Source organism: Coregonus lavaretus, assembly GCF_964263955.1.
Source record: "Coregonus lavaretus genome assembly, chromosome: 9".
NCBI lineage: Eukaryota > Metazoa > Chordata > Actinopteri > Salmoniformes > Salmonidae > Coregonus > Coregonus lavaretus.
The window spans coordinates 57,846,578-57,859,594 of record NC_139996.1 but is presented as its reverse complement, the minus strand read 5'-3'; the positions used below and the strand labels follow the sequence as shown (position 1 = coordinate 57,859,594).

Below are 13,017 nucleotides of genomic sequence, written 5' to 3'. Positions count from 1 at the left end.
ATAATTTTTGTATCATTAGTAATTCAGTTCTGATCCTTATCACACCTGAAACATCTCAGTGGTTAGAATGTCAGCTGAAAACGTACCTTGAAGTTAACATGAGTAGATTCAATGGGATAGGACAAAAGTGTGTGTGTGTGTATAGATCCTCACCATCCCAAACAGAGAGTGTGGAAGTATTTTGGAGTGACTGAGGAGATAAAACGTCTGAACGTCTCTTCCCTCAGTTGACCTGTAGACAACACCCAGTGCACGGATGTGCCCAAAGGCAAGCACTCAAAGTGTGGTAATAGTCTGTCAATTTTCACTGAAAGTAGACTTTACTTTGACACCTTTCACACCTGGTGCTACCTCTCAAGTAAATGCACTCCCACTTTTCTAGTCATCACACACACTTAGAATACTCTTGGAAGAACTGATTTGATTTAATATTTAGCACAGTTAGTAAAATACTTCAAATTGTACAGAATGCGAACAGATGACTGACGTTTAGACTCTGAGGAGGACGTCAGCTTGACGTCTAAAACATCAGTCATCTGTTCACATCCTGTACAATGGATTAAAGTGAGCAAAATTAAATCAATCTCTTCTTTTTTTTGTGTATTGCTCCAACTCCTTTTTACCTCGAATTAGTAATTTTTTTAGTTTTACTTGGTAATCCATTCTCAGAGAAATAGTACTATTTGATGCCATAAAACAATTAATACAGAATACATTTTTTGCCAGCACTTTACTAGTAGCATTTGATAGCAGTGGTATTACTGGGCTTATGTGCGTCCCAAATGGCACCCTATTTCCTATTTATTGCACTACTTTTGACCAGGGCCATTTGGGACTCACCATAGGTTTAGTAGAGCCACTGGGTCAGTGGCGCTATGTAAAGTGGTAGGGGGCGTGGCTTTGCATAACAATAGGTGGCGGACAAAATACTTAATCAAGGCAGCTCGTTTTGTCTGTTAATCACCAATAACAGCAGTCCGACGAGTGTGTGTTTGCGTGCGTGCTTGTGTGTGTGTGCAGCATACCTGGCAGGGATTGAATGTGTTTCTCAGAACAGAGGGTGATAAAAGGGGGAAAAGACAGGGATGGAAGGATGAGGGATGGTGTTGAAACAATTAACTGTCCTGTCTGTCTGATGCAAGCCTCTCTCCTTTCATCATTTAGATCGGCATGAGCGAGAGCGAGGAAGAGAAAGAGAGAGATGAAGGTTGAGCAGACAGAACACAGCACAAGTTCTATGCTCAAATAAAATGTTATTGGTTGCATACACATATTTAGCAGATGTTATTGCAGGTGTAGTGAAATTATTGTGTTCCTAGGTCCAACAGTGCAGTAGTATCTAACAATTCACAACAATACACAAATCTAAAAGTAAAATAATGGAATTAAGAAATATATAAATATTAGGACGAGCAATGTCAGAGTGGCATTGACTAGCATACAGTAGAATACAGTATATACATATGAAATGAGTAAAACAGTAGGTAAACACTGTTAAAGTGACCAGTGTTCCATTATTAAAGTGACCAGTGATTCCATGTCTATGTACTGTACATAGGGTATTGGTATTTGGTATTTTATTAGGATCGCCATTAGCTGTTGCAAAAGCAGCAGCTACTCTTCCTGGGGTCCACATGAAACATGACATAATACAGCACATTAATAGACAAGAACAGCTCAAGGACAGAACTACATAAAAAAAAAATAAAGGCACACGTAGCCTACATATCAATACATACACACAAACTATCTAGGTCAAATAGGGGAGAGGTGTTGTGCCGTGAGGTGTTGCTTTATCTGTTTTTGAAACCAGGTTTGCTGTTTATTTGAGCAATATGAGATGGAACAGAGTTCCATGCAATAATAGCTCTATACAATACTGTATGCTTTCTTGAATTTGTTCTGGATTTGGGGACTGTGAAAAGACCCCTGGTGGCATGTCTGGTGGGGTAAGTGTGTGTGTCCGAGCTGTGTGTAAGTTGACTATGCAAATAATTTGGGATTTTCAACACATTAATGTTTCTTATAAAAATAAGAAGTGATGCAGTCAGTCTCTCCTCAACTCTTAGCCAAGAGAGACTGGCATGCATAGTATTTATATCAGCCCTCTGATTACAATGAAGAGCAAGACGTGCCGCTCTGTTCTGGGCCAGCTGCAGCTTAACTAGGTATTTCCTTGCAGCACTGGACCACACGATTGGACAATAATCAAGATTAGACAAAACTAGAGCCTGCAGAACTTGCTTTTTGGAGAGTCTCTTTATTACGGACAGACCTCTCCCCATCTTTACAACCATTGAATCTATATGTTTTGACCATGATAGTTTGGAATCTAAGGTAACGCCAAGTAATTTAGTCTCCTCAACTTGTTCAACAGCCACACCATTCATTACCAGATTCAGCTGAGGTCTAGAACTTAGGGAATGATTTGTACCAAATACAATGCTCTTAGTTTTAGAGATGTTCAGGACCAGTTTATTAGTGGCCACCCATTCCAAAACAGACTGCAACTCTTTGTTAAGGGTTTCGGTGACTTCATTAGCCGTGGTTGCTGATGCGTATATGGTTGAATCATCAGCATACATGGACACACATTTAATGCCAGTGGCAGGTCATTGGTAAAAATAGAAAAGAGTAGAGAGCCTAGAGAGCTGCCCTGTGGTACACCACACTTTACGTTTGACATTAGAGAAGCTTCCATTAAAGAAAACTCTTTGAGTTATATTAGATAGATAGCTCTGAATCCACTATATGGCAGAGGTTGAAAAGCCATAACACATACGTTTTTTCAACAACAGGTTATGATCAATAATATCAAAGGCTGCACTGAAATCTAACAGTACAGCTCCCACAATCTTCTTATTATCAATGTCTTTCAACCAATCATCAGTCATTTGTGTCAGTGCAGTACATGTTGAGTGTCCTTCCCTATAAGCATGTTGAAAGTCTGTTGTTAATTTGTTTACAGAGAAATAGCATTGCATTTGATCAAACACAATTTTTTCCAACAGTTTGCTAAGAGCTGGCAGCAAGCTTATAGGTATACTGTTAGAACCAGTAAATGCCGCTTTACCATTCTTGGTTAGCGGAATTACTTTGGCTTCCCTCCAGGCCTGAGGACAAAGACTTTCCTCTAGGATAAGATTAAAATATAACAGATAGGAGTGGCTATAGAGTCACCTACCATCCTCAGTAGCTTTCCATCTAAGTTGTCAATGCCAGGAGGTTTGTCATTATTGATCGATAACAATAATTGTTCCACCTCTACCACACTAACCTTACAAAATCTGGATGCTCCTTATTAATCACACCAGACTAACAAATATTTTTTACATCATCCACATATGAGTCACAGCAAAATCTTTTGTATGATTTCTTATACACTATTTTAGGCCCAGCTGTTGGAACTTTGGCTTTCCTGGATATAGCCACCATATTGTGATCACTGCATCCAATGGGTACGGATAGAGCTTTAGAACAAAGTTCTACAGTATTAGTAAAAATGTGATCGATACATGTGGATGATCTTCTTCCTGTAGTGTTTGTAAACACCCTGGTAGGTTGATTAATAACCTGAACCAGATTACAGGCACTGGTTACAGTAAGATGCCTCCTCTTGTGTGGACAGCTTGATGAAAACCAGTCAATATTCAGGTCCCCAAAAAAGTAGACCTCTCTGTTTACATCACATACACTATCAAGCATTTCACACATATTATTTAAATACTGACTGTTTGCACTTGGTGGCCTATAGCAACACCCGAAAAGAAAAGGCTTTAGATGTGGCAAGTGAACCTGCAACCACAACACTTCAATAACACTTGACAGAAGATCTTCTCTAAGCATTACAGGGATATGGCTCTGAATATATAAGCATTTCTGTCTCTTCTATGGATGTTATATTCTTGTATTGCTACTGCTGTATCATCAAATGAATTATCTAAGTGAGTCTCAGAAATGGCTAATATATAAATGTTATCTGATGTTAACTAGTTATTTATTTCATTAACCTTATTTCTAAGGCTTCATATATGAATATGGGCTAATTTCAGCCCTTTCCTGGGTAGCTTATCAGAGATAGACAAAATACTGGAAAGAGCAAACAAAGCAAGATAAAAAAAAATATACATTCAGCAGTCCATTAATCAATTGGTGTGTGTGTGTGTGTGTGAGTGTGTGCTGCGGGGTTGAAGCTACGAACCCATAGGCTTGGCTCTCTCATCCCTTCCAGGCTTCTGGGAGGGACGGTGGACAATGAGCCTGTCATAGCAGATGTAAGCAATGTCCCCACGCGCTCTGGCAGCTTTCATGGCTGGGATAAGTTCTTTCCTCTTCTGGCGCACAGCTTCAGGATAGTCCTTGTTGAGAAAGATATACGTTCCTCTCAAGTTATTGGCTCTTTCCAGAACAGCTACCTTGTCCTTGAACCTCAGGAAATTGACCACTATCGGCCTGTCACCTGGGCCGGTGGTGGGTTTTCCTGTCCTGTGGGCTCGCTCCACCTTAATCTTTCTGTGGTTCATCTTCAATTTCTCAGAGATCATTTCCCTCACTTTGTCCTCAGACTCCGTCCAGGTCTCATGTGGAGATTCTACAATTCCGTCCACAACCATGTTGTTACGCCTTGATTGTCCCTCGGCTGATTTATCCGTCATTGTTATCATGGATTCACAGACAGAACTGATGTCCTCTCTCAATGACTTACAGATTGCTGTAATCTTGCTGTTCTCCTGTTTCAACTCATCGAGCTGACCCTGGGAGAACTGCAAACTGTTCTTTAGGTCCTGGACCTCTCTGGTCAGGTCGTCCATTCTTCTATTAGTCGAATCCACCAGTATTTGGACAAAGCACTTGAAGCTATTTTCTTTGTTTGTTTAAAATATCCTTCACGTGTGATAGAGAGACACTACTGTCCTCGACAATGGTACTCCCGCCAGCTCTGGTCTTTGTAATGGTAGTTAGCAACGTAGGTTACGCTGTTACTCCTCGCAGTTCCAGACAGGGCAGGTCACAGGGAAGATTGAAAACAACAAACAGCAGGGATCTAGACAGCCACAAACCTGGGACAATCCACGGTCCCAACCACAATGGCTACAGCGTCGCAGGCTGCGTTCAAGCCCTCAAGAAACCCTGCTTGCTTGATATGCTGCTAGCTAGCAGCTAGGCTAGCTGCAACGCCAAATAGCTCCTCAGACCCGTCCTTGGTCGGCAGGATCACTGGACAGAGACTAGCAATCCCAGCAACTGATGCCAACTGTGTCGCGGGATCCAAACTAAAAAGTTAGCTAGCTATGAAGGTGCAAGGTTGAGTAACCGGGTGGTAGCCAACTAGTGACAGTGACTAAGTTCAGGGCAGGGTACTGGGTGGAGGCCGGCTAGTGATGGCTATTTAACAGTCTGATGGCCTTGAGATAGAAGCTGTTTTTCAGTCTCTTGGTCCCAACTTTGATGCACCTGTACTGACCTCACCTTCTGGATGATAGCGGGGTGAACAGGCCATGGTTCGGATGGTTGATTTCCTCCCATCAGCCATGGCTCGGATGGTTGATTTCCTCCCATCAGCAGCCTACAGGGGTAGCCATCCCTGAGTCCAGGTCTGGTAACTTATACGTCTGAAGGTTAATTTTATGCAAAGGGCTTTATAGGCAAAAGGAGTGCAATGCATCGATCTACGAGACTTCATAGAGGGCAAGGCTACTTTTTGATACAAAATGCAATGATGTGTACTGAACCTATCGCCCGTAATAAAGCGCAATGCACTATGATAAACTGCATCCAATGGCTTCAATACAGTGGCAGCTGCATTTATATCGATGATATTGCCATAGTCAATTACCTGAATGAATGTTGACTGAATTCGTTTTTTTCTGTTATTTAACGAAAGACAGGACCTGTTCCCATAGAAGAAGCCTATTTTAATTCTTAATTTCTTAACTAATTCATCAACATGCTTTTTGAAAGATAGCTTTTCGTCAATTCAGATGCCCAGATATTTATAAGCGGGGACACGATCAATGAGGGCACCATCCAAAGTACGTATGCATAAATCATCAGATACTTTTTTTTAACGTGATTTGGAAAATAACATATACTTGGTTTTACCTGCATTAAGTACCAATTTCAATTCAACAAATGCTTTCTGCAGGGCAATAAAGGCAGATTGAAACTCTGACAGAGCCTAGTCAGCTGTGGTGGCAATAGCATACACCACAGTGTCATCTGCATACAAGTGAAAGTTATTTTTTATATATAGATAAACCAATATTGTTAATGAAAATAGTGAAAAGAACTGGACCAAGAATCGATCCTTGTGGGAAACCTTTTGTTATGTCCAGAAAACCTGATTTAACACAGTCAGTAAATACACACTGTGTTCTGCCCTTTAAATAATGTTCAAACCAGCTACACACAGCCTGGTCCAGGCCAATTGATTAAATCAGGGCGCTCCAACCCTGTTACTGGAGAGCTAACGTCCTGTAGGTTTTCGCTCCAACCCTAATATAGCACACTTGATTCTAATAATTAGCAGTTAATAAGCTGAATCAGGTTAGTTACAACTGGGGTTGAAACAAAAACCAGGAGGGTAGCTCTCCATGAACAGGGTTGGAGAGCCCTGGATTAAAGCCTCCGAATAAGCAATGAGTGATCCACAATGTCGAAGGCTTTAGAGAGGTCAATAAAAAGGGCCACAGTGTTTATTTTTATCCAAACAATTAAGAACATCATTTAAAACCAAAGAAGTAGCATAGATGGTGCTATAAACTTGTCTAAAACCTGACTGGTGTACATTTAGAACACATTTCTTAGTTAAAAAAGGATCTAAGTAATTTTTGCTAGGCAAGAGAGTTTGAAAATTGGGTGATAGTTATGGGCCATCTTCCAGACCCTGGGGATGGTACCAGAAATAATTGTAAAGTAAAACAAAACACTATATATACAAAAGTATGTGGACACCCCTTCAAAATAGTGTATTTGGCTAATCCAGCCACACCCGTTGCTGACAGGTATATAAAATCGAGCACACAGCCATGCAATCTCCATAGACAAACATTGGCTGTAGAATGGCCTTACTGAAGAGCTCAGTGACTTTCAACGTGGCATCGTCATAGGATGCCACCTTTCCAACAAGTCAGTTCGTCACAATTTTGCCCTGCTAGAGCTGCCCCGGTCAACTTTAAGTGCTGTTATTGTGACATGGAAATGTCTAGGAGCAACAATGGCTCAGCCGCGAAGTGGTAGGCCTCACAAGCTCACAGAAAGGGACCACAGATTGCTGAAGCGCGTAAAAATCATCTGTCCTCGGTTGCAACACTCACTATCGAGTTCCAAACTGCCTCTGGAAGCAAGGTCAGCACAATAACTATTCGTCGGGAGCCGATCAGCCACACACAAGTCTAAGATCGCAATGCCAAGCATCGGCTAGATTGGTGTAAAGCTTGCTGCCATTGGACTCTGGAGCAGTGTGAATGGAGTGATGGCAGTCAGATGGACTAATCTGGGTTTGTTGGATGCCAGGAGAACGCTACCTGCCCGAATGCATAGTTCCAACTGTAAAGTTTGGAGGAGGAAGAATAATGGTCTGGGGCTGTTTTTTAATGCTCGGGCTAGACCCCTTAGTTCCAGTGAAGGGAAATCTTAATGCTACGGCATACAATTACATTCTAGACGATTCTGGGCTTCCAACTTTGTGGCAACAGTTTGGGAAAGGACCTTTTCTGTTTCAGCATGACAATGCCCCTGTGCACAAAGCGAGGTCCATACAGAAATGGTTTGTCAAGATCGGTGTGGAAGAACTTGACTGGCCTGCACAGAGCCCTGACCTCAACCCCATCGAACACCTTTGGGATAAATTGGAACGCCGACAGCGAGCCAGGCCTAATCAGCCAACGTCAGTGCCCAACCTCACTAATGCTCTTGTGGCTGAATGTAAGCAAGTCCCCCAGCAATGTTCCAACATCTAGTGGAAAGCCTTCCCAGAAGAGTGGAGGCTGTTATAGCAGCAAAGTGGGGACCAACTCCATATTAATGCCCAATCAAAGGAGCAGAAATCTGCAGCAAGAAAGGATCAAGCAACATTTGTTTACATCAACCTTGCACAGAACTTCCATTGAGCCAACTAGAGGCTGGGAGAGGGGCATGCAGTAGACTTGCTGACCAGGGTCAATTAAACCACAATTTATTTCAAATAAAAAGCCTGCTGAGATAAAATGCTGATTAAAAGCATCGCTTATCTAATTTTTCTCAGTAATGGTGCCAGAGTCTTACACAACTTGCTTAGGCAGTTGTGTAAGACGCTTCAGTGCATTAACTGTTTTCCAAAATGTAGATGTATCACCAGAAGAGTCTGAGATAGAAATAAGTATGTAGATTTAGCTTTCTTGATTGAGGAAGTGCATCTATTTATCAATTGCCTGAAAAGCTACCAACACCTACAGAGTCAGTTTTTCTAGCCTTGGACCAGGCGTGATTTCTCATCATAAGATCTGTAAGTGCTATAAAGGATCAAGGATTTGTTGTATTCTTTACTCTAAGGCATTTGAATGGTGCGTGTTTGTTTGCCAGAGTGATAAAAATAGATGAGAACAATTCTAGAGCTAATTCAGTGTCAAGCATGCAGCTGTCAGTGTAAAACAAATCATGAAGAAGAATGTTTGGGGATAATGTTTAAAATTACTTTTCATAATTATATGAGGATCAGTGTTAATGTGTTTGGTATCTCTAATACAGTGGGGGGAAAAAGTATTTAGTCAGCCACCAATTGTGCAAGTTCTCCCACTTAAAAAGATGAGAGAGGCCTGTAATTTTCATCATAGGTACACATCAACTATGACAGACAAATTGAGATTTTTTTCCAGAAAATCACATTGTAGGATTTTTAAGGAATTTATTTGCAAATTATGGTGGAAAATAAGTATTTGGTCACCTACAAACAAGCAAGATTTCTGGCTCTCACAGACCTGTAACTTCTTCTTTAAGAGGCTCCTCTGTCCTCCACTCGTTACCTGTATTAATGGCACCTGTTTGAACTTGTTATCAGTATAAAAGACACCTGTCCACAACCTCAAACAGTCACACTCCAAACTCCACTATGGCCAAGACCAAAGAGCTGTCAAAGGACACCAGAAACAAAATTGTAGACCTGCACCAGGCTGGGAAGACTGAATCTGCAATAGGTAAGCAGCTTGGTTTGAAGAAATCAACTGTGGGAGCAATTATTAGGAAATGGAAGACATACAAGACCACTGATAATCTCCCTCGATCTGGGGCTCCATGCAAGATCTCACCTCGTGGGGTCAAAATGATCACAAGAAAAAATCCCAGAACCTGTGAATGACCTGCAGAGAGCTGGGACCAAAGTAACAAAGCCTACCATCAGTAACACACTACGCCGCCAGGGACTCAAATCCTGCAGTGCCAGACGTGTCCCCCTGCTTAAGCCAGTACATGTCCAGGCCCGTCTGAAGTTTGCTAGAGTGCATTTGGATGATCCAGAAGAGGATTGGGAGAATGTCATATGGTCAGATGAAACCAAAATAGAACTTTTTGGTAAAAACTCAACTCGTCGTGTTTGGAGGACAAAGAATGCTGAGTTGCATCCAAAGACACCATACCTACTGTGAAGCATGGGGGTGGAAACATCATGCTATGGGGCTCTTTTTCTGCAAAGGGATCAGGACGACTGATCCGTGTAAAGGAAAGAATGAATGGGGCCATGTATCGTGAGATTTTGAGTGAAAACCTCCTTCCATCAGCAAGGGCATTGAAGATGAAACGTGGCTGGGTCTTTCAGCATGACAATGATCCCAAACACACCGCCCGGGCAACGAAGGAGTGGCTTCGTAAGAAGCATTTCAAGGTCCTGGAGTTGCCAAGCCAGTCTCCAGATCTCAACCCCATAGAAAATCTTTGGAGGGAGTTGAAAGTCCGTGTTGCCCAGCGACAGCCCCAAAACATCACTGCTCTAGAGGAGATCTGCATGGAGGAATGGGCCAAAATACCAGCAACAGTGTGTGAAAACCCTGTGAAGACTTACAGAAAACATTTGACCTGTGTCATTGCCAACAAAGGGTATATAACAAAGTATTGAGAAACTTTTGTTATTGACCAAATACTTATTTTCCACCATAATTTGCAAATAAATTCATAAAAAATCCTACATTGTGATTTTCTGGAGAAAAAAAATCTCATTTTGTCTGTCAAGTTGACGTGTACCTATGATGAAAATTACAGGCCTCTCTCATCTTTTTAAGTGGGAGAACTTGCACAATTGGTGGCTGACTAAATACTTTCTTTCCCCACCCCACCTTTTCCCCACATGCAACAGGACAGTGATCACTGAGATCATTAGCAAAGACACCACTGGACAAGTACTTGTGGGGGCTATTTGTCAGAATTAGGTCAATCAGTGATTAGTTTGTTGGATTTGTTACATTCATCTGTGTGGGTGTTACAATCAGTTGAGTCAGGTTAAAGTCATGACAAATATTCTTGATCATATTTTGGTTATAATAGTTAAATGTATCGTTGGTCTGCTCAATAACAAGGTTTAATTTTTACCGATGATAAAACCCACGCCCTCTGGACATGGACAGATGCCTAATTTCGAATCAATCTTGAGCGATCTGGTTAAGGATAGCACTCAGTATAGCCTGAAGGGCTGGCTTTGCTAATACGTAAAAAAAAGAAAAAGATGTTTAAAAAAATATTGCTTGTGTTAAAGAAAATACACTGCAGTTGTTCAGTCATGTACAGAGAGCTTTTGGTTTTATTTGAAATTATATTTATCACATAAATTATTGATTCAGGCTCTCATTCTCTGGCATGCTTCGGAATGTTGTTCACGTGATCACCTATTTTGTTAAACTACTGCTAAAATATGAATGTGAGGGAATTTTGTATTTATAATTACCATTGTATTGTACAGTATTTGGTAAATAGCAGTCCAAAATGCTGCTTTCTGTATAAAGCTCCAAGCTTTACCACTGACCTCTGTTGACCTGCATCCTGCTTCTCATTGGCTAGACCTGACAGTGATATCATAAAGTGCCATATTGTGCTGTCTTTTATATGTTGAACACACACACACACAATCACCCGACATGGCTGTCACAGTGGCCCTCACCCTCCCTCCATCTCTCTCCCTCTTTCTCTTCCCCACCTTCTCTGTCAGTCTCTCTAGTCACCTCTCCTCGCGTAAACCCTAATGTTCATTGTTTGTTCTCTCTCTCTCTTCCTCTCCCTCTCTCCCCGTTTTCTTTGCTTCCCATTTGTGTACCTAGGCAGCCCCTTGAATAACTTCTTTGACGTAATTGAAAAACTTTTTTCAGAGGAGAAGAACGGCCAGGTGCCTCAACACCACCCCCCCGCCACCCCAACCGCCCGACATTGCTCCTCTTCCATGCGAGAAGACACAAAATGTCCGCCCGCCACGGGCCGAGACAGAGTCAGGATGGCGTCCATTGGGACACTGGAGGAATCCTAGACCAGGAAACTGTAGTAGCAGTAGAGCCAAAATGTTAGTTAGAGCTAACGTGAAGCATTAAAGATCCAAACCCGAGTATCACTTTATCCATTCTTATCAGGGGTTTTGGAAAAGTGGTAAGAGACTTGACAATGACAAAGCTAGCAGTACTGTAACTGAACATACCCTCTTTGGACTCAATATAATTTTTGTATGAAGGAATGACTGTGTACATATAGAGAATATGAATCAAACAGATATTTTACCAAACACAAACACACCTCACATCACCCCATCTAAGTGTCTGTGCCATTTTGTGTGCTCCCCTCCCCCACTCTGTCAATCACATATTGGCCCAGTTCGAATACTTCGGAAATACATCCTTGAAGTAATCACAGATCTGAATTGGTTGGATTGGTGAAAGTAGTAGGGTGGTAACCTTGCTTACATCTATCCAATCACGGTGATTACCTCAAGGAAACGAGGAAGGAAGGATCCATTTCTGTATTAGAACAAGGCCATTGTGTCCTCTCTCCTCCTCTGCTCACCTGTGTGATGACTTGACTTGTTTCTACTACCAGGAATTATCCAGAAAACCTATTAGATCCTCCTCCTGCCTCCCTGCTCCACTCCACCTGTCCTGTTCCTCCTTGGCCATCCCTTCAACCCCCCCGCCTGCACACCAAGAGATGGACATTTGTTGACTGAGCTGGGGACCGCTTTTCAAGGGCCCTCCTTCGCTACCTCGAGCAGCAGTCCCTGAGAGAGAAAACAGCTATCCATACCCCTCTGACACACGCATGTTATACACACACACACACACACACACACACACACACACACACACACACACACACACACACACACCTTCCACCCGCTCCTATCCCCTCATATAACTGGAGATTATTAAGCATTTAACAGCACACAAACACACACTGTCATTACACAAATAAATACACACACCTTCTCACACACTATTGCACAGTATGCACAAACTCTGGGATGTAATAACAAGGACAAAGAACAAGAAATGGACAGAACAATGAAGTGACCAGGAGGAGGAGAAGCGAAGGAGGAGGAGTTTGTGGATATAGTATCAACAGCCGACGCGGACGCTTGCTGGATTGTATCGTTTCTCTTTTTAATGTACTTCCTCTTTCTTTGTGAAGAAACTGGGTTTAAAAACACTAAAATGGACGTTTATTAGACTCAATACCATTGCTGCAAATGGACTGGAATTGCTATTTCAGAAAGGGGGTGTAGGCAGTATGAGTTTGGAGGGGGTGGGGGAGTACGACAGTATCTGGGGTTGTGGGGAAGGGTGGAAGGATTCATGGTTGGGGGGGGGTATCGGTGGTTATCTAAATGAATGATCTATTCTGTTGTACAGACTGAATTCATTTCTTATGTAAAAAGGAAATGTCTAGTTGTGACACTATGGTTAGAGATACCCGTAGGACCAGGTTTTTTACAAACTTGCGACTTCTCTTTTTTAAATTGTTTTCCTTTATTTCTCTCCCTTTGTCATTTATGATTATGAATTTGTCTGATTTGAT

At 41.9% G+C, this 13,017-nt stretch overlaps 1 protein-coding gene across 1 annotated transcript in view; it reads left to right on the top strand.

The window, feature by feature from the left end:
- brsk2a (BR serine/threonine kinase 2a) overlaps nucleotides 1-11,482 on the top strand; it is a gene marked incomplete at both ends in the record, with an annotated part of 414,243 nt that extends 402,761 nt beyond the window's left edge. Inside the window, 2 exons of the mRNA XM_084169332.1 lie at nucleotides 11,171-11,193; nucleotides 11,280-11,482. Of these exons, the coding sequence (XP_084025458.1) occupies nucleotides 11,171-11,193; nucleotides 11,280-11,482 (226 nt within the window). The remainder of the gene's footprint in view (nucleotides 1-11,170; nucleotides 11,194-11,279) is intronic.
- Between the last annotated feature and the right edge of the window lie 1,535 nt (nucleotides 11,483-13,017).